This window comes from Balaenoptera musculus, chromosome 20, assembly GCF_009873245.2.
Source record: "Balaenoptera musculus isolate JJ_BM4_2016_0621 chromosome 20, mBalMus1.pri.v3, whole genome shotgun sequence".
Classification (NCBI taxonomy): Eukaryota; Metazoa; Chordata; class Mammalia; order Artiodactyla; family Balaenopteridae; genus Balaenoptera; species Balaenoptera musculus.
In genome coordinates, this window is record NC_045804.1 from 53311863 (window position 1) to 53339740 (window position 27878).

Genomic DNA, 27878 nt, shown 5'->3' on the forward strand with positions numbered 1-27878 from the left:
TCTGAAATGCTGGGTCAAAGAGAAGCTGGTGCGAGGGGGATAAATTAGGAGCTTGGGGTTAACAGATGCACACTACTTTATATAAAATAAACAGCAAGTTCCTACTGTATAGCACAGGGAACTGTATTCAATATCTTGTAATAACCTATAGTGGAAAAAAGAAAAAAAAAAGAAGCTGGTAAGAGTGAAGTCGTCTCCCCTCCACCCCACTTGAGGTCAGCTTTACTCAACACGGACCCTCAGCATCCCAGGGGAACACGGGTTTCTCAGGTTCTGGAACTCCTCCAAATTTTTATTTCTACTATTTTTCACACACACACACACACACACACACACACACACACGTTTCCAGCTAAAAAACCATGACATATTCACGAGCAAAGGGGAGGAGGTTGAAAGCACTCACCATTTCTGTATCCAGAGCTAGGCAGCACCCTCCCCTTGGCCTTCATCTGCCAGAATCACAAATATCGCTCCTCTTCCTTGTGGAAATGGGCCACCCTGTTCTCTGCCTGCAGCCTGCCTTTTCCTTCCCACACTACACGGCCCTCCTTGTGAGTGTCTAACCGTGGGCCACCCAGGAGCCTGGCCAGGCTATGAGGAGCCCTCCACCCCCGCCCGATGCATCTTCCTGCTCCTGTTCCCTGACGTCCATCTCCTGTGTGTTGAGACGTCTAGATGTCCACACAGCTGGGGGAGACGGGACGGGTGATGGAAAGCCAGGTGAGACCCAGGCCCTGAGTGGGACGGGCTGGAAAAGTGGGAGGCCGAGCAGTGGGGGGGGTGACTAGGTTTGTGGGGGATGGAGATTGGCCTGGATCAGGGGCAGGTCATACAAGAAACAGTCACGTGAAAGGCTCAGTTTAACAAGGATGCCACCACCCTCTTCCTCCCCCAGGGAGCTTGCGTGGCCTTTCCATGGTTGGAAACAGGGGCTTGAGGGTCCTGGGGCTGCTGTGACAGAGAACCCCAGACTGGCTGGCTTGAGCAACAGAAACTGATTCCTCCCAGTTCTGGAGGCCACAAGTCGGAGATCTGGGCGTCAGCAGGGTGGGTTCCTTCAGAGGGAGAATCTGTTCCAGGCCCTTCTCTGTGCTTCTGGTGGTTTCCTGCTCATCTTTGTCATTCTTTAGCTTATAGATACATCATCTTCATATTCAAGTATCATCTCCTTGTGTGCATGTCTCTGTGTCCACATTTACCCTTATTATAAGGACACCAGTTGTATTGGATTAGGGACCCTCTCTACTCCAGTAAGACCTCATCTTAAAGAATTTCATCTGCAATGACCCTGTTTCCAAATGAGGTTCTCATCTGAAGTACTAGGGGTTAGGATTTCAACATATGAATTTGGGGTGACACAGTTCAACCTGTAACAATAGCTAAAAGGATTGTTTATTCGGGGATATCCTTTGACTTTAGCTGTGGTATAGACAGAAAATTTAGACTCTCAAACCAAGGTTTCAGAAACATCATGACAAAGTTAGCACCCTATTAAACGTGGCCCACCATGCCACCAGGCACCAGGAGGAGTGCTTCAGCCCCTGGGGCACCGAGATGCCCTTGGTTGTCCCTGGGTCCCCGGGAGAGAAGCCGAGGACGCAGGGCCTTCTTGCTGCCTGGGCTCTGGCTGCCCCCCTCCCCCTGATCACTGAGGAGCTCATCATCCTCCAAAGTGGGTAACCCCAAGTGACCTCAGCACATTTAGAAACCTGAGCCTAAGTGGGATTTAAATCAGACCAGTATTTCTGAGCACCTACTATATGTCGGGCAGCAGGGAATAGCATCAACTACAGAACCTGACATCGGAGTTAACATTCTAAGGGGGGAGACAAATAATGAATAATTAAACAATACATAAATGATATCATTTCAGAGAGTGATAAATATGATGGAAAAAAATTACCAAAATGGGGAAATGTAAGACAGTAGGCATCTGTTATGCTTTCTGAACCATGAACGTGGTGTGTAGGGCACAGCCGGACGCCCGAACCCCTGGCCAGTGGCTCCCGGGACTGGTCTCTTAGGGCCCCTCTGCCCTTCCACTTCTGAGAATCCTGGGGGCTGCAGCCACCCCTGTGGCTCCGGGAGGGCTGTGCTCCTGCTGCCACCACACGGTGCTGCCCCCTCTTGGCAGTTGGGACCTCGTCACTGCCTTGGCACAGTCATCATGATCTGTCATCTCCCTGTGATGTCATGAGTATGACGGCCTCTCCGTGACCTGGATCCTAAGGGGCAAGCTGAGACCGAGACAGGAACAGGCCAGCCGGGTGCTCAGCTGACCCAGAGTCACGGTTCCGGGCCTGACTATTTGACTGACCAAGGCTCAGTCACCTCCTGAGTGACAGGGATCAGATGCTGAGCAGGTCTAACCACACGAGCCTGTGCCACTCATTAGCTGTGCAAACTTGGGAAAGTCACTTGCCCTCTCTGTGCCTCGATCTCCTCATTGTAAAATAATGCCTTATTTCACGGGGTTACTGTGAAGAATAAGTGAGTTCATAGGTGTAAAGTACTTAGAACCTGCACTCGGGGACATAGACAAGCGTTACCGTGTGGTTGGCACTGATGTCTTTTATTACATCCTTTCTTTCTGCCACGATGCTTCTGTAGGGAAAACCCCAGGTTGGGAGGGACCTGCCACCAACTCTCCTGCACCATCATCCTCTTCCCTTTGTCAGTCTTGGCTTCGCCTGATGGCAGCTCCCTGTCCCACCGCCCCCAACTAGGTCCATGCTGAGCCCCCCCTCCATTCTTTTTTTTTTTTTTTCACACACACACACTGTATTTTATTTTTACAAGAGATAAATAGACTGACACCAAGCATTGTACATGGATGACCACAACAAAAGCAACAATGATTGCAATTACCAAACATGAAACACGCTCATACTATGTCATAATATTGACATTCAGTCCAGTAATCCTCCACTGTAACAGCTCCTTTACTTTGCAGTGAAAATTGATTTGTATATTCTTTGCCTCTGAGTCCTTGTGGGATTTTTTTTTTTTTTTTTTGATTCAGACAGAAAGTCACAAAAATTATACTCATCCTCATCAGTTCACTCAGTCCCATGCAATTAATTTTTTTTTTCATCTTGATCTTTTGTTAGCACTTTTACGAGTTCATCAGTTTTTCATTAGAGTTCTGAAAATGCTTATTCATTCAGTTCAGCAGTACAGTCAGTTACCAGAAACCTGTACTTGTCAGAGCCCCCCTCCATTCTTGATGGCTACATTTCCACCCCTGATGGATGCCTTAGCCTCGTGAAATGCCTTTCCAGGCCCCAGTCTCATCTCTACTGCAGCTGCTCTTTATCTCCATCATTCGCAAATCTCTCCACCGTCCCTACTCTCATAACCCAGTGTTTACCAAGCCTCATACGTGTGCTGCCCCCAGGATTCTGCCACAACTGCAGTCTGCTTCTATTCTTCATTATAGAACACCATTTTAATTTGTTAATGTGTTATTATATTCATTTGCTAATATTATAATATTTTGTTAATTTTTTTCTTTAAATGGATTTTAACTTCAATTAATTATTGCCACCGCCAGTGGAAAACTGATATTACTTATAACAGACAGCAAGTATTTAAGACTATATACACTGAAAACAAACTTTCTAATTAAGCTAGCCCAGAGGTCATCAAACTTTTTCTGTAATGGGCCAGATATGAAACATTTTAGCCTTAGTGGCCCATAAGGTCTCTGTTACAACGATTCAATTCTGCCATTGTAGCCAAGGGGTCATAGTTTTATTGTGTTCCAGTAAAACTTTATTTACAAAACTAAGCAGTGGACCAGACTCATCAACTCCCGAACTAGACACAGTTGTCTATTGAAGCTGCTGAGCCTGAGGCCCGTTCTCTTTCTCAAATGAAGGCCTGTGATACACAGATTTCAGAGGGGACAGATTTACAGTCCCCATTCGAGATTTAGTCCCAGAAGTCATAGGAAAGACTGGATGAGAATTAAAGTGACTGTGCCGTGAACCTGTGTGCCAGCCAGAATCATTTCATATAGCCCTAGAGGTACAGTGCTGGAATTTGGAAAAACATTGATGCTGATCTGTGATCTCCAATGAATCTTCATGTATTCCTCCTTTTTCCTGGGCTGGAGCCTAGGGTCACTATTTTCAGAAAAACATTCACTCTTATTTTCGGAGCATCCAACAATTTTCAGAGATCTTCATTCTTCCTGTTAGGCTACCAGAGGGGGTTGAGAGAGCTCCCCAGAGCGTCCTGCCTGGGCCTCTAGACTCCATCTACATGCAGCTCAGGGAGCCCTTCCTGCTGCTTGGCAAACCCTTTAGCTTTCTCCCCTGGTCTTTCTATCTTATTCCCCACAGGGCTAATCTAACCGTTCATCACTCTTACTCAGACCTCAAGAGCGTCCCGCATCACCCCTCCCCCTTGCCCATCACCTTCGGTCTCAGTAGGTTGATGACGTTGTCCCCTATTTAGCAGAGAATCGTATGTCCATACACACTTGGGCTGCACTTGCATGTACAATGGCATCCGTCCACATTCAGCATCAGCTTGTCCTCCCGGCAGCCCTGTTCCTGCTCCAGAGTTGAGAGCAGTTGAGAGACCCGCCTACGTTCGCTCAGAAAGTAACAGCTGTGGCTGCACCCTGTCTGTTGGTGGGTCCGCACTAAACACAAATACCACGTCTCGCTCTTTTTCGGCTCCCAATCCGCATGCCAACTCTTTCCCCAGCATCCTTGGAGAATCAAGTTAGTTCCATTCTTAATCCCGTTTAATTAAAAATTATTTTTTAAAGTTATTTAATTGTAGTGAAGTATACACAACACGTATTTATCATTTTAACCATTTTTAACCGTACAGCTCAGTGGCATTTAGTACACACACATTGTTGTGTGCAACCGTCACCTCCATCCCTTATCAGAACCTCTTAATCGTCTTCAAATGAAACTCTGTCCCCGTGAAACAATAACTCCCCATTCCTCTCTCCCCAGCCCCCGGCACCCACCATTCTACTTTCTGTCTCTGTGAATTTGATTACTCTAGGGACCTCATGTCAGTGGGATCATATTATGTTTATCTCTTTGTAACCGCCTTATTTTATTTAGTACAATGTCTTCAGGTTTCATCGGTATTGTAGCATGTGTCAGAATTTCCTTCCTTTCTAAGACTGAATAATATTCCATTGTATATATGGACCACATTTGGTTTATCCATCCATTGTCGATGGACACTTGCGTTGCTTTCACCCTCTGGCTATTGTGAATAATGCTGCTATGAACATGAGTGTACAGATATCTGTATGAGTCCCTGCCTTCAGGTCTTCTCAGTATGTACCTAAAGGTGAAATTGCTGGATCATATAGTAACTCTTTAACTTTTTGAGGAACCTCCGTTCTGCTTTCGATAGAAACTGCACCATTTTCCATTCCCGCCAGCAGTTCACGAGGGTTCTGATCTCTCCACATCCTCACCCACCCTTGCTGTTTTCTGTTCTTTTGATCACAGCCATCCTAATGAGTAAGATGCAGATGCTTATTTAATTGGACGGTTACTTTTATAGTACCTGGCACGTGCACGGAGGTAATTTGTTGAGTTTTCCATCTCCCTCGCTAGGCTGGGCATCCCTCTCAGGGAACGGCTCTGCCTTCTCCTTGTAATCCAACACGCGCCTGTGTATGACTAGATTCATTTTATAACTCCCAGGTACTCCCAGACATTGGGAAAGCTGAGAGTGATTCCGCAGATTTCCTCCGACTCTGCCCAGATCCATTCAGTGTCCCTTTATAGCTTTCATCTCTTGCTTCCTCTCTGTGTCTGAGGAAGCTGTGCTCCCACAACTCCTTCCGAAGCAAAATGCTTCCACGATGATTCCGTGAAGTCTCATCACACAGTGGAAATGGTCTACTGTGCTTCTAGTTTTTATTTTCCACACCCTTTAGTTTTGCCATCTGTTTCTGCTGGCACTCAGCTCTGAATTAAGTGCTGGGCACATAGTAAGACTTATCAGAGCTATAAATCCAAAGGCATCGCCCCCAGGATATCTGCTGGGTTTGGTGCTAGAATCTTCTGTCACCATTTTCCTTGCCTGCCTCAGGAGCAGTCAATTGCAAAGCCTGTTTGCATGTTCCAGGGTGAAGCTGCACCGGGCTCGGCTGTCCGTGACCCCCTTCCTCTTCCAGCCAGGCCCAGGGCTGCTCTCCCGGCCTCTGCTTGGGTGCCTCAACCCCCAGGCTCCACGTCTAATTGCCTCTCCACCGTGGGCTCCACTGGGGCCGGGCTCAGCTCTCTTGAGCTGCTGAGACATCTTTGGGTGCAAAGTCAGCTAGAAGTGAGGTAGAGAAATGCAGTGCCTGCCTTCAGGGAGCTTCAAGTGGTGACAGGGAAGAGAGGAAAGAGGCTTGGGGAGGGCAGATGTCGATCAGTCATGTAAATTAATGTATCAATATGACAAGAGATCAGTGGGACGAGAGATCCCATCCTATGAGAATGAGACAAAGAAGACGTGGGCCCAGGCTTCCCTGAGGAAGTGATGTTTGCGCTGAGACCTAAAGGCTGAGCAGGCGAGCTGGGTGAGAAGGGGTGACGAGGAGGTGACGGCATTCTAGGCAGAGCAGGAGAGTCTGCAAAAGCTGCGAGGTGGCAGGTGGCCCTGCCGGCGTGGCTGGGACAAGAGGAGGAAAGGCAGTAAAGCGCTGTGTTCACACTTTCTCCTGAGAGCACTGGGAAGCCGGCGGAGAGTGTTGAGCAGAATGTGGTGTGACCCGCGTTGTCTCAGGGGGACTCTTGCTGCTGTGTCCAGAGAGTACTGGAGGGACCAGGAACGGGCACGTGGCAGGCAGTAAGCGTGGTTGCCGTAGACCAGGGAAGAGGAAAAGTTGGTGACAGTGGCGATGGAAAGAAGTGGATTGATTTGAGCGATAACCCGGGACTGAAATCGACAGGACACGGTGACAGACTCAGTGTGGGGATGAGGGAAAGGAAGGGGTCGTTGTCGAAGACCAGGTTTCTGTTTTGTAAAGCTGGATGCTCCGGGCGCCTCCGGAGATGGGACGGACAGGAAGAGGGCCAGGTGTGGTTGAGAAGTTATGAATTCAGTTCGGGACACGATGGGTTTGGCACACTGGTTGGGGGCTCTTGCTCTGGGCTGGAGACAGGAATTTGTGAGTCAGCGACAAATTGGTGGTAGGGATGAGATGGCTCAAGACTCCTTGAGACAGAGCTCAGTAAGAAGGGAGGACCTGGGACGGATCCCGAGGCTCTCCCACATGTCGTGGCTGCATGGACTAGGAGAGAGAAAAAGAATACCTGCAGAGATAGCAGGAAACCATGAGCTAGCTGTGTCTTGAATCCAGAGGAAGAAGGTGTTTCAAGAAGAAAATGAATGGTCAGCTGTGTTGAGTGCTCTTGGAAGATTAAGTCCACTAACGCGTCTTCCCAGCGGCGGGAGGGCCCTGGGAGAACGGCCTTGTCTTCCTCTTCCTTCTGCAGGGCACCTTCTTATTGTCCTCCGGAGCCCACGGCCACTGGGGCTGCAGGCAGGTGGACCCGGAGGGGGTCAGCAAGTACCTTGAGCCTGGCCACAGGAAAATGGCCTGGGAATTTCTCACCTGCAGGATGCATTAGAGCAGGGGAGCCAATGATGGAGAGTCTGGAGCAAGAATCACAACTCCAGGGGCCCTGAGAAGAGCCTGACCCACAGATCTGAGGTGCTGGCCTTGAGGGCAGGTGCCTGAGGAGATGGGAGGAAACCTGGCAGGGGGACGAATGCCTTAGCTTAGAGGACCTGAAAAAAAATACCACTATAGTGGGATATTTAAAATCCCACTGAAAGTTCCAAATTTCAGATATAATAGCCAAAGCATAGTTATTTAAGGACTTAGAAGGGCCAAGTAACATTGTAATTAATTAAAATGATAAATTATTAATTTTAAAAAAATGAATGGTTTTTTAAATTGTGGTTAAGAACACATGACAGGAGATCCACCTTAACAAATGTTTCCGTGTGCAATGCAGTCTCGCTAACTTGTAGGCAACACGTTTTGTACAGCAGACTCCAGAACGTATTCATCTCGCATGACTAAACTTTATAATATTTTAATTTACAAACTTTATTTAAAAGCTGCTATGTATCATAAGAAATTGCCAAAAAAAAAAGCAACATGAACCAGAGAAAGTAGGGAAAAGGAAAAGCTAAATAAAGATAAATGCTGAAGGGACTTCCCTGGTGGTCCAGTGGGTAAGACTCTGCGCTCCCAATGCAGGGGGATGGGGTTTGATCCCTGGTCAGGGAACTAAGATCCTACATGCATGCCGCAACTAAGAGTTCTCATGACACAACTAAAGATCTAGCAAGCTGCAACTAAGGAGCCTGTGAGCCACAACTAAGGAGCCCGTGAGCCACAACTAAGGAGCCCGAGAGCTGCAACTAAGACCCAGTGCAACCAAATAAATAAATAAATAAATAAATATTTTTAAGAAGATAAATGCTGAAATTAAAAAAAATAGAAAGGAGAAAGAATTTTATTTTTCCAAATTCAAGAAGGCAATGAGAAGACTATAGTATAGGAACTGTGTATAAAATATAGTGTATCGTATATAGTATATAGTATACTATATGTACAATATAGGAGTATAGTCAGTCTGAAGAATTCCACTGGGTTCTCAGCTGTGTCATTATAGACGAGCACGGTCCAGTGGAAATTTCTGCAGTGATGGAAATACTTTATAATCTGTTCCTTCAATATGGTAGCAAGTAGACTCTTGTGGCTATTGAGCATCTGAAATGTGGCTAGTGTGGCCAAGGAACTGAATATTTAGTTATATTTAGTTTTATTAAATTTAAGTTTAAGTGTATGTAGCCAGATGTGGCTACCATATTGGACAGCACCATCCGTCTCTTGAAAGGGCTGGGCCTTCTCTCTTTGGCCGGGTCCAAACTGGCTCTCCTCAGTGCCCTGGGCCTCCAGAGAGGGTGCTTGGCATTAGGATCTAGAGATCCAGCTTCAGGCCCAATTCTGCCCCCTCTCAGCCCAGGGCCCAGTGTCCAGTCCTGTGGCTTACACACTACACTGGTGCTGTGGGCTCTGAGAAGCTGTAGGGCTCTCCACCAATGATGATGTCTGAGGACAGACAGACAGTGCCTCAAGGAGGAAGTTGGGAAAACAGGAGCAGGGAGCAGTGGGAAGCAGAAGGGCACCAGGACCTTTGCTCAGACCCGCCTATAGTGGCATCTGCAGATCAGGCTGTTTCCTGCCAGGGGTGGATCCTCAACTTCCCTGGGCATCTGTGCCAGGCCCTGGGCAAGGCTCAGAACACCTGGCCTTGCATTGAGTTCTCTGGGACCTGCTCTCCTAAACCCACAAGGAATTGTGGAGTCTCTCTTCCCACGTCCTGAGAGCTTTGTCCTCACCAAGCCAAACTGCTGCTTTTACCCTGGAGAAGGAGGATGAGGAATAGGGATGGGATGAGGGTGGAGGTTGGAGCGGATTTCTCCCTGTGCCCATTTTCCTTCTTACACAGTTGCTTATAACCTTGGGCAAATGGCTGAGTATCTCTGATTCTCAATTTCTTCACTTGTAAATGAGAGTAGTACCTACCCTTATTACTCCCACACAGGACAGCTGTGAGGACACACTGTCACCATTCATTCCTTCATTTAACAAGCACTATATACCACAGAGCTCTTCAGCGAGAGGATGCACTAAATGTAAAGCAGAGAGAATCAGAAAGGCCCGTGCCAGAAGGTGACCACAGGGTGCTGCAAGGAAGACTTCCTGGAAGAGGTGGTGCTTGAGCTAGGGGTCAGCTAGACAGAAGAAGAGATCAGCATAGTTCAGGCTGAGGAAGGAGCCTGTGGAAAGATGCAGAGGCATGATATACTGGGTTGTCCTCATTTGTAGGTCTGGGGTGAAGGGTGGGTGGCAGGAATGTGGAGAAGCTGGGGTAGAGGTGGGCCTCCCTAGGGAGACCTGTGCTGGATGGAGGAGTGTGCGCTCCATCTGCCATGGGATGGGAGCAGCTAACGACTCAGGGGCAGGGCCACGAGTGGTGACATGATCAGAAGTGCCTTTTAGAAAGATGCTCTGCTTGAAATAAATGGAGAATGAATTGTAGTGGGACAAGGCTGCAGGCAGGGAGACCACTGGGGAGGCTGGTGACCTAACCCAGGGACCCTGGGGATGGAGAAAAGGAGAAGGATTCCACAAGGTGTTGAGGAGATAGACTGGACACAGAGGGTATGGGAGAGGGAGGTTAGACCGGACACAGAGGGTATGGGAGAGGGAGGTTAGCCCAGTGTTCTGGATTAATTGGTGGTGTTACCCATCACTGACACACGGGACGTGGGACCGGGTTTGGAGGAGGCACTGTGGGAAAACGCAAGGTATTTCTTTTGACACCAGTTGAATGCAAGGCGAGGATGATCCGGATGGAGATGCCAGGACCATCCAGGTTGGGATATGTTGTCCAGAGCTTGGCATGCGTTTCAGCAGCGCTGATTTGGGGGACATTGATTGAAGCTGGGGGTGGGGGGTGGGCAGCGGGGTGGTTGGGGGAGGGGTGACTAGCACAGGGGGATGGGGGCTGAACGGGCACGTGAGGAAGAGGATGCCAGAAACGCTGCGTGTGATGGAGGGGCAGCCAGAGTAACAGACGACAGGCAGATGCAAGCCACCCCCCAACGAGGCTCCAGGCATGGTGTCCCCACCAGGCCCTTCAGGATGGGACCGGCGTGGAAGTCACACCGCAGTGGGGAGGAGAGACCGAGGGTGGGGAAGAGGAGCCGTGGCGTCTCCACCACCCACCCTCTGCTGGAAGCTTCTGCCCCAGGCCTGCACATGGCTGCTTCCTTCTCTTCATTCAGGTCTCAACACAGGTGTCCCCCCTCAGAGGAGCCTCCTGTGACCATACTATCCCCTCGCCCTGTTTCTTGACTTCACAGCCCTCACGACCCTTTGGCACCATCTTGTCCATTTGATAATGTCCTTGTTATGGCCCGTCTGCCTCTAACCGGGGAAGGCTCCAGAAAGCAGGACATTTTGTCTGTTTTGTTCACTTCCTTCCCCCCAGTGCCCGGGCAGCATTCCTGAGCTGCTCTGTAGCTGTTGGTTGGATGGATGAACGGGACAATGTTGTCTTTCACGGGCCATATGGCAAAGGGCTTTGTGAGCCATCCCTTGCCCTTCCCTGGTCCAGCGCCCCCTTCCTCCCCCCAGTTCAGGCTCCAGCGGCAGCCGCACCCACTCCAGCCTGTCTCTGCTCACCCAGGAGCTGGCCGCGCTCCCTTCGTTCCTTCGTTGGGCTGGACCTGAAAGCAGCTGCGCTGGCCTTGACTGTGGGCCACACACTTGGCACTGCTCTTTAGTCCGATTAGTCAGCACAGTGCCTGACAGGGAGCACGCCCTCTGCCCCAGGAAGGGCAGTTACATGGAGATCTTCTGCCCTCTCCCAGTGAACGGGCACCCGTGGAGTATCTGGCAGCTGTTCTCAGAGTTATTCACTTGGGGTTCTTCCCTGGATTCTAAGTGAAAATGTGCACCTGTGTGTTAGTCTGGGACAAGGCTCTCTAGGAATTATAGTAATGCTACAGGGAGAGCCCTGCACTCAGTTGCCAAAATGCTGTGTTTCTTTGTTTGAAATCAGATACCTCAGTCCCACCTGCAAGACTCTGTAGGGCTTGACAAACTCAAGCATAAATCCAGTCTAATCAAGGATTTGGGAATTCCTGCATTGTGTTTGTAGCCTGAAATTCTCTCTTCCTGTGACAAAGATAATAACAGTATCTGCCTTTTACTGAACACCTAGTATGTGATTGTGCCATATTAACACCTCCTCTTGCCTCATTTAATCCTGACAAGGACCTAATGGGGTAATTATCATCCTCACACATAACTGGAAATCTGAGATAGAAATGCAAAAAGTCACAGAGGATGGAAACTCGCTTGTGGACTCAGATTTCAAACTCAGGTCTGTTTAATGCCAAAGCCTCCAAGTTTTCCATGACCATAACTGCTTCTTACTAAATAAGTGTTTACCTTCCAAGCTGGATTTGACTTGGGCAATTGTGATACAGGCTCCTGAGCAGTTTGGCGGAAGGAGAAAATGTGCTGGGAAAAAAGAGAAGAGTGAGTGAGGGCAAGCCAGACAAGCTGAGAGGGGGGCAGAGGGGGAATCTTCCAGGCAGAGAGAATGCCCTGAGCAAAGAGCAGAGACGAAGGAGCAAGGTGGGGAGGAGGGTCTGACAGACGCTCAGCCTTTGCAAAGGGAGAATATGGAAGGAAGAGGCTTGCGAAGATGTTGCATTGGGGAAAAAGGTCACCCTGGTGAAGGATGCAGAATGGATTAGAGGAGAACAAGACAGAAGGGGGAGGCGAGTTTGCCAGTAGTCAGAAAGACGGGATTACTGGCTCCAGTGGGTATATTAGTGGGGCAATACTAGCTGCTGTGACAAACCCCGACATCTTGGTAACGAAACAAAATAGACGTTTATTTCTACTTTATAGACCAGTCCAATGTGGTGTCCCTGGTCTTCATGGGGCTTTCCTTACTGTCGTCATCAGCTCAGGCTGCTGTAACGAAATACCATAGACTGGGTGGCTTCAACAACAGACACTTATTTCGCACAGTTCTAGAGGCTGAGAAGTCCGAGATCAAGGTGCCGGCAGATTCGTTTCCTGGTTTGCAGAGGATCACCTTCTCACTGTGTACTCATATGGCCTTTCCTGGGCATGAGGGCGTGGAGAGAGAGCTCTCCTGTTTCTTCCTGTTTTCATAATCCCATCACGAGAGCACCACCCTCATGACCTCACCTGAACCCAATTACCCGCCAAAGGCCCTGCTTCCAAATACCATCACACTGAGGGTTAGGGCTTCAACATATAAATTTTGGAGAGACACAAACAGCCCATACCACTTCCCTTGGTGACTCAGGCCCAGGCTCCGGGCACATAGTGGCTCCTCCTCACAGAGCCAGGAGGAAAAGCCCCCTTCCTACAAGGCCCAGCCCAGCAGAGTCACGTGCCACTTCTGCCCCTGTGAGCCTGTCATGTGGTCACACCTGGACACCAGGGGTCCTGCGACCTGTGCACCTGATGGGACAGCTACTTCACTCCTCACTATGAGGGGGAAACATGAATTCTTCTCGACAGTGAGCTGCCTTGGCTTCAAGATGAATGGCCATCCTTGAGAGAGAGAAATTATAGGCTTTGATGATGGATTGGGACTGATGGTAAGGCAGAGGGGAGGCAGGAATCAAAAGGGTGGGAATGAAACTGTTGGCTGGCCCCAAGCCCCCATTCTCCAGACAGCACAGCGCATGGTAAGCTCCCACACCCCCAAATTCTCTTTTTCCAATCAGCTCACATTAGATGTATAGACTTGCATTCTTTCCTTATGTAAAACCATTCAGGAGAATATACTGCCTTGTGTAGTTCTTTAACATTGGTAATAACTAATATTCAGGGCTTAATACATAAAAGCCATATGTGGATTATCCCAATTAATGCTGAGGAAGAAACAGGCACTTTTATTAACCCCATTTGCAGTTGTGAAGATAGAAGTATGGACAAAAACACTAACCCCCCAAAATATCTACACCCCCATGTTCATCGAGGCATTATTTACAATAACCAAGATATGGAGGCAGCCTAAGTGCCCATCACTGGATGAACGGATAAAGAAAATGTGGTACATATACAATGGAATACTACTCAGCCATAAAAAAATGACGTCTTGCCATTTGCAGCAACATGGATGGACCTTGAGGGTATTTTGCTGAGTGAAGTAAGTCAGACAGAGGAAGACAGATATGGTATGCTTACACTCATATGTGGAATATAAAAACTCATAAGCAAACAAGCAAACAAAAACAAAGTAAATGAACAAGCCAAACCAAAGCAAAACAAACATGTAGATACAGAGAACACAGTTGTGGTTACCAGAGGGAAAGGCGCGTGTGGGAGAGAAAAATGGGTAAAGGAGGTCAACTGTATGGTGAGGGACGGAAACTTAAATTTTTGGTGTTAAGTACACTGTAGTGTATGCAGAGATAGAAATATAATGTTATAAATCAGTGTTACCCGAATAAAACAATTAGGACACACACACACATACATGCACACATGCACAAAGATGGAGGTACACAGAAAGGAAATAAGTTGTCTAGGGTCGAAGACCTGGGAAGACCAGATGGGATGTGAGCCCAGGTGGACTGTTTCTAGAGTCTGTGCTCCCAACCAATACAGAATCCTCTGTTTGTGAATTTTGGTTACTTTAATTTAGACAAATGAGGAGATTAAAACCTGGGAGAAAGAGAACTGAGTGTCTAGGTGTCTCCTCCCGTGAGTGGTTCTAGTTTTATAGAATCAGTCCTTTCCTGCGTCCCCCAGCCACCCCTGCCTCAGCTCTTAGAGTAGGTGGGACAGCCTGACAGGTCACAGAGCCTGACGGGTGCCCTGTATGAACCCCACCCTTTCCCCGCCCACCACCCCGATGCCCAGTCTGAGGGAGGTCCCTGTCTGGCATCATCGTGGTCATTCCACTCTTGCTTTACCCCTCCCTTTTCTCTCTCCTTAGAGACGTAGAGAATCTTCTGAAGGATCTGGAGGACAGGTACACTGCACTGATGTGGAACTTATTTATGATCGTCTTTGTTCTGATCTCATCAAATAGTGTTCGGGCTTAGAGGAGGAAAAGGACTCTTTCCCCAGACTTGTCACTTGTGTAGATAAGAATTTTATTCGGCTGCAAGTAGCGGACCTAAAAAATAGTGACTTAATAAGATGTTATTTGTATGTCCTGTAAGAGATGGTGCGGGGCAGTCCAGTAGCTCCCCGGTTGTCATCAGTGTTGTAGGATCTTCTGACTTTCTTGCTTTGCTATCCTTGGCTAGGCTTCATTCTCAAGGTCAGTTCAGTCCAGTGGCAGCTGGTTCCAAATCCTCCTGCTGGTCAGCAGAGGAGCCTGGCCTGTGGGATGAAGGCTCACTCTACCAAGGCCACCTGCTCCGACAAAGCTACCCTGTGCTGGGGGAGACCCCTACTCCTGCCTCTGAACACTCACTACGCGAACGCCAGGCACCTAGGGAGGTGCTCAGAATGCCGGCTTCTTTCCTGCCTTTCTTCCTGGCTCCTGGCCGCTTTCCCGACTGGCATTCTGGGTCCGTACTTGTTTTGTGCTCCCACCCCTGGCCTGTCTATTGACCCTAGCTCCACTCCTGCTGTCCCCGCCTTGCAGCCCGGAGCCCGGCACGGTGACCCTGGTGCCTTCTGCTGCCCCTCAGCCCCTTCGAAGAGTGAATCGGGTGGGGGTCATGCGTGTGGCCCCTGGAGCCAGCTCACCTGGACTTTCATCGTGGCTTGATGTCCTAGCTCAGTGTCCCCGTGTCTCACTTACCTCATCTGTAAAATGGGGAGGCTGATAACAGCGCCTCCAGCAGGCTTCTGGAAAGGATTGAGTGAGTTAAGGCGTCAAGCTGGTGTTGCCCAGAAGCTTCCCCGGGCACGTGCCCAGGCGATTCCCTGGCAGCAGTTAGCATCAGACACATCTGGGGCTCTGAGTTTTAGTTTTCCAGGGACCTCTGATCTCTGAGGGCTGGAGATGGTGACGAAGTGATGGGTGTGGGGGACGGGAGGGAGCGGGGCGTCGTGACTCTGCAATGCTGCAGGAATCTGAGGAGGGCTGAAATACAGCTGGCTTGTCCAGATGCAGAAGGATGCTTTCTTTTCCTCTGAGGGTAGAGCAAGCAGAAAGTCAAGGACACGGGGAGTCTGGTGCGGAGCCAAGTAGGAGAGGGTCAGGATTACAGACCTAGAGGAGCACAGGGACCATCTGTCTTGCTCTCGCCCCGGGGCCTGGCCCAGAGCAGGGCCCTCACTGAAGGTTTGCATGTTGGTGAGTGGGGGCAGGGAGAGCAGAAGTTGGGATTTTCTAAAGAAAATTCCATCGCTGGAAACCTACAGACACTCAGATGTGGAATTCGAGCTTCTTGGTTTTGATTCTCGATGGGGGAGAAGGAGAGAAAAATCTTACAGCATCCCTCTGCAGCCGCCCTCCACCTGGCTGTGCTAGAGTCATGGGGTAGAGGCAGGGGTGGGGGAAAGAGGGAGTTAGGGCAACATGCGCTTGTCCTTGGCTAAGTGTCAAGTTCAGAGGGAAGAGTAGTCACGGAGGAGGAGTTAGAAGGTCAAGGGGAGTCTGTGACACCCCCTAGTGCACCCCACTGCCTCTGGTGTAAATTCTATACAACTAAGGGTTAAATTTCTTCACTGGCTGACTCCCAGGGCCATTTCTAGGGGAAATGTGCCTTCCTGGAAAGTCTTTCCCCGGCCACCTTTCACTGCTCACTCTTTGGAATGTTTAATACTTGTGACTTGTCCGATCTCTTGAAATGCAAGCCAGCATCTTGCCCACAGAGAGAGCTGGGGCGGGCAGGCCCAATGGTCAGAACTTCCCTTCCCTCTGCGAAGGACCTCCGTTGGTCAGTTTGGGTTCTAGAAGGAAGCAAATGCAGAATCCAGTTCAGGCACTCAGATATGTAAACAGGAGGTTCTTCTCGGGGCATAGCCCACCTCAAGGAATTTCCCAACATGCACAGCACTTGGCAGAGAGCATTAGATGAGTGACACCTGGATGCACAGGCTGGGGTGAGAACCATGAAAGGCGGTGGTCGCGGCCAGGATCTGAGGGAACATCAGTGATAACAGAGAGATTAAATGAGATCATCCAGCGGTACCTCCCAGCTGCACGGAGGGCGCAGCCCCGAGCTCGCTCTTTCCCACGGGGCCCAGAAGAGGATTTGCCTGCATCAGTTTTATGGAAGACTCCACCTCTCAAGGGGCTGGGGATGTTGGATGTTGGTCATCACATCTTCTCCTGGTCGAGGTGGCAGGGTGGTAGGGAGGACAGAGGGCGAGACCGTCATCAGCGATTCAGGAAGAAGGACTTGAGGCTCTGGAAGAAAACTGACTTCTGTCTCTGCTTCTGTTTCTTTTTGATGATGGGCACCCACACCAGCCCGCACACCAGCATCATGAGTCCCAGAGACAGGAAGGCAGGCCCTATCATCTTAAGGACCTTGAGGCTCTTGTCACCCAGGTTCAGGGTGTAGGCCAAGCAGGTGATGACCACACCGAAGAGGAGGATGGCACCGCCCACGGACATGATGACGATGGGCTTGCGGTAGATTTCCCAGTTACTCCGGGGGTTGGTGGTCCAGACAGACTCACTTCTGGAGCTGATGCACAGGGAGCTGGCGGTCTGGCTGGGCAGCAGGTCCTTGGATTCTGGAGACTTCTCGTTGACCTCCAGGGCCTTGGGGAGAGCCTCCATGGTCACGGCTCCCGGGACTGGGCACCTGGTGCCAGCAACGGTTAGAAGCAAGGACGAGGCCAGAGGAACCCTCGCACAGCCTTCCTGTTCTCCGCTTCTGTCTCCAGCCCGGCTCTCAGTGGAGGGCAGTACAGGGTTTTTGTGCTGAAGCTAAAAGAAAAGCAGATGAGGTCCACATAAATAAGAAGCCACTCAAGGTGGTATTTTTTTTTCCTTGTGAGAGATAAATATTATATCACTCTAATCAACCACTCTTATTATTTAAATCAGGGAACAGTGGTGGCCTTTTAAAAAACAGGCAAAAGCTACAATTTATGAAATGGCATCTTATTTTCAGACTCAGCCGCTTTCTTGCTGTGTGATCTTGCGTGAGTTACGGCCTTGGTCCTTGGCTTCCCCTCCAGTCCCTCCTCCCGGGACCCCAGGTTCTTCCTCTTCTTTCCGGTCTGGTCACCTCAGGCCCCACTCAAACAGCATTTACTAATATCCCTCTTTGGGGAGCGGGATGGGAGGGATTTCCTTCCACAGCAGCAAGTTTCCTGGGAAGGTGGGCTACTCAACCCCGTCACAGAGGAGTATTTGCGTAAGTGACGTCATCACTTTTAAAGTGATCTCTCTGTGTCTTTATTCCCATCTTGCCACTACCTACTAGAGAATGGACTTGAGGATATGGGGAGGGGAAAGGGTAAGTTGTGACAAAGAGAGAGTGGCATGGACATATATACACTACCAAACGTAAAATAGATAGCTAGTGGGAAGCAACCGCATAGCACAGGGAGATCAGCTCTGTGCTTTGTGACCACCTAGAGGGGTGGGATAGGGAGGGTGGGAGGGAGGGAGATGCAAGAGGGAAGAGATATGGGAACATATGTGTATGTATAACTGATTCACTTTGTTATAAAGCAGAAACTAACACACCATTGTAAAGCAATTATACTCCAATAAAGATGTTAAAAAAGAAAAAAAAAAAGTGATCTCTCCTTTTCCCCTGCAGGCTCGGTGGGGAGAGGAGGGCTTATGAGGCGTGTGGTGAAATCCCAGCTGGGGAGCTGGCGTTGGTTACCACAACCTGGTTTCTCCTGTGGGGTTTTGCCGTCTTTGGTAGGATGGTCTCTCCAGGTGGCCCTTTCCCCCACTTGGCAGCAAATCCCGGGGCAGAAGCGCCTGCTGCCTTCACATGTTCGGGGTGTTGTGATGGAGGAGTATTCATGGGAAGGCACGAGGCTCAGCTGTGCCCGGGGATCACCGGGCTGGGTGGGGAAGGACCAGCCCCCGGGAGAGCTGCCCCTGGGGTGCGAGGCAGCCACGGCGGATGCAGGGAGGACGGCTTCCCGGATGCTGAGCGAGAGGTCCGGCCAGCTGCGCTTTGCTGGCCACACCTCGCGCACGCTCTTTGGCCCTGCCAGGAGGTCGCTTGTTTGTTCCCCTCTTAGGAGGGCAGGGGCTGAGGCCCAGTGAGATTTAGGATCGTGGCCCAAGCCTCCCCCCAACTTCATAGGTGGCTGTGTTGGGATCCAGGCCAAGGTCTTTGGACTCGAAGCTCATTGTACTAGACCGAGCTGGTCAGGATGATCCCTGAGGGTCCTTCCACTATGACAGGGCCTGAGTTTTTTCACTTTAGGGCTCCATCCTGCAGTAGAGAAACCTCTCACTGAGTAAGGACTGACAGAGATAAGTAGCTGTATAGGGTTCACTCTGCAACGGAGAAATAACACTGATGTTAAGTTTTTCATAATGGTACATTTATTTATTTGAAGAACTATTTTTACTCCTTCTTTTATTTTGGCATTGGAATATTCATTTTATGAAATGACTGTGAGGGAAGATGATCATTGGTTTTGTTGGTATCTGTACTGGCCAAGATGAGAAGTCAGTCATCCTATGTAGATGTCTATCTACTTTATCTATCATGTATCTATCTGTCTGTCTATCTATCTATCTATCTATCTATCTATCTATCTATCTATCTATCTATCTATCTATGTAAATTGTAATACCTCACGAAATCCCAAAGAATGGGAACCTTTCATTTAGTGGACTTACTTAGGAAGAGGGCGGGTCCTTGGGATAGTGAATGGTCGAGGGGTTCATCTTCTGGGCAGTGACCGAAGGAGAGCACTTCTCCTCCCTTGAACAAGGCTGAGCTCCGTGCCTTCTCCCCCCACCCCCGCCCCTACCAGGCAGGAGGTGGCGGCAACTCTAAACACAAGGGGCAGGCGGGGTTGGCTGTGGAGTGAACGCCGTGCTGGGTTCCTTCACGGTTGCAGCACGTCACTGAGCTCACTTGCAGGGTCTGGTGTGACAGAAAGATCCAGGTCTTTGACACCAGAGGGACCGCTGTCTGAACCCACCTGAGACTCACTAGTCACATATATAGAATAAGGATAACGGCATATCTGCCTCATAGGGCAGCGGCGACTGTCAGATTTCACAAGACCCCACTTCATTGTGTGATATGTTACAGGAGTTTAAGAAATGGCCCTGGTTGCTATTATTATTGCAATAGTTATTTTCTTTCTCGGTCCCTGTTTTCTCATCTGTACAATAAAGAAGTTAGGCTGAGGGACTTCTAAAACTATTTTGGATAGGTCCATAGGCGGTGAATCAAACTCAAATTCTGAGAACCCAGGTTTCCCGAAAATCACCATCTCAGGGGCAGTACGAGTTTTATAACATTTTATTAAAGTCCTAAAAGATCCGATTTCTTTTTCTGATACCAGGGTTTCTCAACAGTGGCACTATTGACATTTGGGAGCCAATAATTTTTTGCTGCAGGGGCTGTTCTGAGCATTGTGGGATATTTAGTAATATCCCTGGCCTCTACCCACTAGATGCCAGTAGCAAAGCCCTCCAGTCATGATAGTCAAAAATGTCTCTAGAGCTTGCCAAGTGTCTCCTGGGGGCAGAATCAATCTGGTGGAGAACCTCTGCTCCCTGGCGCTCTTCCATCCCTCCTAATTTGCAGACTGCCTCAGGGCCTCTGCTGGTTTATATGCCTCCTCTACCCGGCAGCCCTCCTCCACCGGCACTCAGCAGGTGCTCAAAGGACGTGGCCCTGATGCTGCAGTTCTGCGGGTTGGGGAGCACGTAACCCCTGGGGAGCTGGTTCAGCGAGAAGAAGCACGCTTCCAGGTCCTCAGTTCCTGCGGGTTTGGTTCGTCTGTCTCAGAGGATCCCTGACTTCCCGCAGTGGGTGGACTTGTCCACTCAGACCCTCAGAAAGTAACCTTCTTTGGAATAAGAGTCTTTGCAGCTGTAATTAAGGGAAGGATCTCCAGCTGAGCTCATCCTCAAACAGACAAGTCCAAGAACCTGCGTCCTTGTAGAGAAAGGAGAGGAACTGTGACACACAGAGGGGAGGCCACGTGCAGATGGAGACCGATGGTGAAGTGATGCCCCCTACAGGACAAGGGCGCACGGCGGGAGAGAGGATGGGACGGACTCTCCTCAGAGCCTCTGGAAGGAGCAACTCAGACGACACCTTGGTTTTTTCCCTTGTGAGAGAACAGACTCCCATTGTTTTCAGTGGCTACGTTTGTGGTACTTTGTTATGGAAACCCTAAAAAAGGCACACACTCACTGTCAGTTAATGTCCCCACACCTCAGGGGTGGCCGAGGACCGAGGGCCCGAGGGGCTGAGCTGAGAAGAGCCAGCGGAAGGCCCAGGGCTCGGGCCTCCTGGACTAAACGCAGATTTGCCTGTCGGCTCAGCCCTCAGGGCAGCAACTTGAGAAGGGAGATTGGGTCCTTCACCCCACGGAGGCCGCGTCTGGGGTGTCAGGAAGCAGAGGTAGTGGGTAGAGACGTATTTGTAGCACAGAACTAGGGACAGACAGGCCACAGGCTGGCGCGGTGAGGGAGCACTGGTCTGGGACTACACAGCACGAGGAGGAAAGAATGAACCCCACGCCTGTCCGTGCAGGACCCCAAACATGACACTGAGCAAGAGAGGCCAGACACCTCTTCCATTTACAGAAGGTTCAAAAACATGTAAGACCATCTATGCCATTAGAGGTTAGGACAGTGGTTACCTTCAGTGGGGGTGGTGGCTGGAAGGGGGACGTGATGGAGACTTTCGGGGTGCCATCGATCTGGCTACAGCCAATTACATGGGTGTGTACTATTTGGGCTGTATACCATGATATGACTGCTAAAGAAAAATTTAAAATATAACTAAATGCAATATGTTCATTATTTGGATTCTGACTAGAAGAAACCAGTTGTACATTTCGGGATAATTTTAGGGAAGTTTGAATTTGGATTGGATATTAGATGACGCTAAGGATTTAACATTTGTATTCAGTATGATGACGATATTGTGGACACAGAAGAAAACGTCTTTATAGATATGGAGATACATCTTGAAACCAGGTACAGAGATGAATGGTCATGATGCCGTGATTCACATGAAAGCACCGAACTTCAGCTCAAATACGACAAAATGTTAAAGGTTCTAAAATCCGGGTGACGGTTATATGGAAGTTCATTATATCATGATCTCTACTTTTATGTATGTTTGCAAATGTTTGTAATAAATGAGACACTGAATATACAGATGGACGATGACCAGACATGTATAAGAACAGAACTCGGACCCACAACCTGCAGCAACCAGCCCGAGAAGCCACCCCATTATCTACAGTAACTGGCGCAGGAAGCCAGGCTACAATCTGTAAGTAAGACTTTCAGGAAGTCAGACCACCTTCCCTAGTAACCAGCCCCACAGGCCAAACAGTAACTGAGGACAACTAATTTTTGACAAATACACCAAAACAGTTCCATGGGGAAAAGAAAGTCATTTCAACAGATGGTGCTGGAATAACTGAATATTTATATGGAAAAAAATGAAACTTGTCTTCACCTCATGCCACCAACAAAAAATGAATTCGAGATGGATCATGGACATAACCTGAACATAAAAGCTAAAACCATAAAGTTTTAGGACAAAATATAGGAGAATATCTTTGTGACCTGGAGGTTGGCAAAATTTCTTAGGACAGAGAAGGCAATAAGCAAGGAAGAAAAAGAAAATCAATAAATTAGATTTCATCATAATTTAAAACTCCTGCCTCATTAAAAGCTACTGGGAAGAAAATGAATAGGCAAGCTATGGACTGGGAGAAAATTTTAGCAAAATGCATATTTGTCAAAAGATTTGCATCTGAGATACATGTGGTTAATAACAACACAAACAGCCCAATTTGAAAAATGGGCAAATGATTTGGACAGACCCTTTACAAAGGGAGACAAATAGATGAAGAAGAAACCCATGAAAAAGGGCTTGAGATTGACATTCGACAGGAAATACAAATTAAAACCACAAGGAGATACAGCCACACACTCACTAGAATGGCTAAAATTTAAACATCTCACAATACAAATGTTGGTGAGAGCGGGGAACAACTGGAGCTCTTGTGTACTGCTGGTAGGAATGTAATATGGTACAGCCGCTTTGGAACAAGGTCCAGTAGTTTCTTACAAAGTGAAACATACACCTTCCCTTTGAACCAGCAATTCCACTCCTAGATATTTCTTTGTCCAAGATAAATGAAAACCTATGTCCACCAAAGACTTGTTTAAGAATATTCATAGCAGCTTTGTTCATAATAGCCCAAACCACAAAACAACCCAATGTCCATAAACAGGAGAAAAGGTGAACACATCTTGTATATTCACACAATGGAATACTACTAAACAATAAAAAGGAACAAACTTCTGATACACACACAGCATGGATGAGTCTCATGGACATGATGGGTGAAAGAAGTCAGATATAAACGAGTACATATAGTGTATGTTTCCATTTATATGACATTCTAGAACCTTCTAGGAACTAAGCTAAGGTGACACATCTCAAAACAGTGGTTGTAGGGGTGGGGAGGAACTAACTGGGACCTTCTGGGGTTGATGGAAATGTTCTATCTCTTGATATCGGTGTGGGTTACATGGGGGACCCATTTGTCAATATAGTACACTAAGATTTGTGCATTGTGATGTGTGTAAATTATACCCTGCAAAAAAGAACTGTAAAAATCGTAATAATAATAATAAAGGGAGTCAGGCTGGGGAGCAGGTGAAAGTATAGTTAAACCAAGAATAGCAGAATGTTGATAATGGTTGAAGTCATATGATGGAACTTGGGGATCCAGAGTAGAGGTGAGGGCAGGAAACACATTACCCCAGAAAAGGAAAGTAGGGGTGTGGGCAGGGGCAGAGTGACCCCAGAATAGGGCAGAGATGTTAAAGGGAAATCTGTGAGGTGAGAGAGTCACCTGGCCCTTATGGGAAACACTGTGTGCTGATTCTGAGGAAGAGGAGTTCCTGAAAGAGAGAAGGTGCTTCTTTGAGAAATTGGGATTTGGGGACAGAAGATGGAGATGGAGGTGGAGATGGAGATGGATATGAGAGATGGAGGTGGAGATGAAGATGAGAGGTAGAGAGGGAGATGAACATGGAGGTGGAGATGAACATGGAGGTGGAGATGAAGATGGAAGTGGCGGTGGAGATGAAGATGGAGGGGGAGGGGGAGGTGGAGATGAAGATGGAGGTGGAGATGAAGATGGAGATGGATGTGAGAGATGGAGGTGGAGATGGAGATTCAGAAGGAGGTGGAGATGAAGATGAGAGGTAGAGAGGGAGATGAACATGGAGGTGGAGATGAACATGGAGGTGGAGATGAAGATGGAAGTGGCGGTGGAGATGAAGATGGAGGGGGAGGTGGAGGGGGAGGTGGAGGGGGAGGTGGAGATGAAGATGGAGGTGGAGATGGAGATGGAGGGAGAGAGAGAGAGAGAGGAGAGAGGAGAGAGAGAGAACAAGAATTTCACCATATTCACCTTGTCTCTGGAAAGATACCATCCCTTGAAGGAAAACAGACTTTCAGGGAGCCAGGAGGCCCTGGGCAGAGCAAAGACTGGGTTTGGTTGGCCAAACAAGTGTATACAGAAGGGACCGTCTCTTGATCTTGTTAGAGCTGGTCTCCTTATCTGTCGTGTGTTTGTAATTGGCCAGGTATTCGAAAACCCTGTCTGCAGATATCCACTGAGCGTTTGCCCCTTGACCTTGTGTTCCCCAGGTTGCTACACAGCACTCGGCTCACAGCGCTCCCCAACACTGCAGCAGACACGCTCCGAGCAGCCCCCGTGTCTGCCTTCTGCTAGACGCGGAGCTACAGACACAACTAAGAAGACGACGTCCCTCTCCAAAGAGGAGCTCCAGGCCTCCCCATTTCCCAGCTCAGTGGTGTCTCTGACAAACAAGGTAAAGTGATATCTCAAATGAGAGGGGAGAGAACAGCAGGAACTTTCTGGCTGTTTCTCACGCACTCATATATTCATCCGCCAACAGCTGGTTGGGTGGGGTGTGTGGACCATGAAAGCTGGCAAGCAACAGTGAGTGTCCAGGAGAATAAGGAGCAAACACTTTTCCCTCCGGTAGATTCTCGAGTGTCTGAAATGTACCACTTAATGGGGCAGCAGTTGCAGGGCTGGGCCTGGGGCTTCCTCAGCTACCTATGCGCTCCAGCAGGTAGCTCAGCGCCTGGCTGGGGCTTAGGACTTGCCAAACATTTGTGAAATGATTCAATAAATAGGGGAGCTGCGGCAGGAAGGTTCGGCACGGCAGCGTCAAGTCGCCATTGCTGTTCCTCCCCATCCAGCTGTCATGTATGCCCTTTGTTCTTAGAGCGGGGGTGGTCAGACGGGACTGGCTAATGAGGCGGCAGGAGAGGCAGCTGTGAGGAGAAGGGCGCCCCTCTGACCTGTTCCCCGTCCCCTTCCCCTCCCTCCCTGGTCTCTGATGGACGCACACCTCACCAAGCCTGGTTGCCCTCCACTGGCTGGCCTTCCTGAAGTCTTCACGGTTCCCCAAGCAGCTTCTCCAAAGGAGAAGCAGCGCACAGTGCGTTAGGGGAGGGTCAACGCTTTTCATACAGCGACAATAACTGTCATTTCTCGGATTCTTATTATGGGCTGGGAACCAGGCTGAGTGCTTTATCTGCATTGTGTCCTTTAACCCTCCTGACAAGTCACTGAGGATGGGACAGTTGGTACCTCATTTTGCAGGTGAGGAAACAGGATCAGAGAGGTTAAATGACTTGCCCAAAGTTACTCAGCAGGTGAGTAGTGAACCAGGTTAGAAAGGGGAGTTTTGGAGCCTGTCTGGCTCCAGAGCCTGGGTTCGAGTCTATCCTGCTCCCCTTTGGGACGGTTTTGAGGTTTTGGTTTTTTTTTTTTTTAAACTGGAAGAACAGTGAATGGAGAGCATATTTGAAATGGGGGCACTGGCCATGAACAGAATTGCAGGGGTGGCTGCTTCGGGTGAGGCGTTAGGCTGGCACTGATGGGTGGAGCTGCTGAGGACGTGGGGGCTGAAGCCGGGGGCCTTGAGCTGCAACCAGCAGAGCAGCAAGAGGCCTGTGACACAGGCCACAAAGCCACTACCACCATCATCCCAATGGAGCACAAAGTGCCTGGCACCTGCCACCTTCTTCACCTGGAGCATCTCTTTTAATAGCTCTACCACGATGGTACTCTTACTATCATTCCCATTTTACAGATGAGGAAATTGAGGCTCAGAGCCGCCTGACCCCAGATCCTGGTCTTCATACTGCACTCTGCTTGCTCAAGGATGGAGTCTGCCCTTCCCCTTCACTTAATACCGTCAATATTAATATAAGGTTGCCAGATTTAGCCAATAAAATGACAAGATGCCCAGTTAAATTTGCACTTCAGATAAGCAACAAATGGTTTTTCTTATAAGACTGTTCCAGATATTGCCCAGGACATCCTTATACCAAAAGGTATTTGTTGTTTATGAGAAATTCAGAGGTAACTGGCATCCTTGTAATGTATCTGGCAACCCTGATATCATAAGAGGCCCCACTGCGCTTGGGTCTGGAGTTATCTGTCCCTTCCCAAGCTTCTCCCCCCTGATAGGAGCTGGACTATTCTGGGAATTGCAAGGACCGAAAGCAGGGGAGAGCGGGCACATGTCTCACAGCCAGGAGGTGGGCCCAGAGGGAAGGGTCGTCTGGTGGGAGAAAAGGGGCAGGTTGCGAAACACAAGTGATAGAGATAACACAATTCCTGAGAAAGACCCCAAGCATGGGTTTGTATTTGGAATTCCTGAGATGTGGAGGGTCTTGCTCTCTCCCCACTGGAGTCCCCACAATGCCTCACCCAGCTGTCACTGCGAGTGGCTGCCCTCCCCCCAACAAGACATTCGGTTGGTGACCCCATCCCTCTGGTAAGGTGCGTGGTGCCTAGTGCCTGAGCTGGTAAAGCAGAGGCCAGAGTGTTTCTGAATCTTCTGCTGCTGTCACCAGGGCCCCTGTCTGTCACCTGCCCACAGTGCTTCTAGGAAGGGAAGTTCACCAAAGGTCACACTCCACCTAGACAGTGCCACTCACCTCGCTCTTCACGTCACGCAGCCGGCGCCCAGGCCCTGCCCGGTTACGAGGTGGAAAAATAGCCAGGTGATAACGTCTGCTTTCACCTGGGGGTATGGTCCCCGTGGCACACGTCTGCCCTACCTGTTTTGTCCGTGTTTATAGGCGCCAGCCTCGTTTCCCCTTTCCGACGTGGAGCCTGCCCCAGCCCGCATGCTGCGACTTGTTTTCCTGGCACCTGCCCTGGTTGCCTGCCACACCTGCAGCTGGGAGGGATGGACCCGCAGATGCTGAGGTCTGATGTGGGATGCCCAGGAGGACGGTCTGGGTGTGAGGTCCCGCCCGTGCACTCCGGGGTCTGAGGGTGGCCTTGCACCTCGACGTCTGGCTTTTTCGTTCCTGCCTCTGTCGAGGTTTGGGAGGGTGGTCCCTCCCTGCCCAGCCCTTTCCGCCAATGGCTGTGAAGGGTGAAGCCCAAATGCTGTCCGGCACGGCGGAAGCAACCACCTGCACACAGCTTCCCCTCCTCCAGGTGCAGAGCCGGGACAAACCCTCCTCCCTGCCACCGTTCTCCCGGGGCAGCCCCTCCAGCCAGCTGGCGGCTGGCTCACCCCCTGCCCTCCCAGGGCACAGCCCCCTCCCCTTTGCCAGCCGTGCACAGCTGCCTCCTAACTCCAGTTCACAGACCCAACACACACTCTAAAGCAAAGTTAAAAGCAGCTCGTTCCTCTGGGGAAACGGAAGGAAGGGCAGAGGGACAGGTCCCCTCCTTACTTACTGTCCTCGACGTCCCTGGGGAAGATGGGGGACCTGGGGCTCGCACACAGCGTGCACCGGGAGGAAGCCGGCAATGAGCTTCTGCTCAAGTTCTCATCGCAGGCTGAGGAAGCCTCCCTGGCCCCATCCAGGAGCCGCTGTGCAGCGAATCCCCGCCGCGGAACCGGCTCCAGCGGGGATGATGAGCTCACAGGATGTGGGCTAATAGGTTAACCCTTGGCGGGCCGCTGGCAGAGGTCCTTGCGTTAGGGCTTTAGCTCAGCTCTGCTCAGCCTCTATGAGATGAATCTTGTGAAAAATTAATGAAGCTTCTCTGCAGTCTGTCTTCAAGTTTCGGGGAGATGTGCATGAGGCTGGTGTCTGGGCTGGGGCTGCTTCTCCTGAGCCAGGCTCAGAAATCG

General features: G+C 49.6%; 2 protein-coding genes across 2 annotated transcripts in view; one reads left to right on the forward strand and one right to left on the reverse strand.

Moving 5' to 3' along the window:
* ADPRM (ADP-ribose/CDP-alcohol diphosphatase, manganese dependent) overlaps window positions 1-27878 on the forward strand; it is a 380897-nt gene that overhangs the window by 93145 nt on the left and 259874 nt on the right. Inside the window, exon 4 of the mRNA XM_036836895.1 lies at window positions 24388-24572. Coding sequence (XP_036692790.1) covers window positions 24388-24572 — 185 coding nt within the window. The remainder of the gene's footprint in view (window positions 1-24387; window positions 24573-27878) is intronic.
* PIRT (phosphoinositide interacting regulator of transient receptor potential channels) lies at window positions 14743-27606 on the reverse strand. The gene is made up of 2 exons (XM_036836901.1): window positions 27479-27606; window positions 14743-17462 (listed from the first exon to the last, which is right to left on the reverse strand). The coding sequence occupies exon 2, from the start codon at window positions 17310-17312 to the stop codon at window positions 16905-16907; it is 408 nt and encodes a 135-aa protein (XP_036692796.1). The 5' UTR covers window positions 17313-17462; window positions 27479-27606; the 3' UTR covers window positions 14743-16904.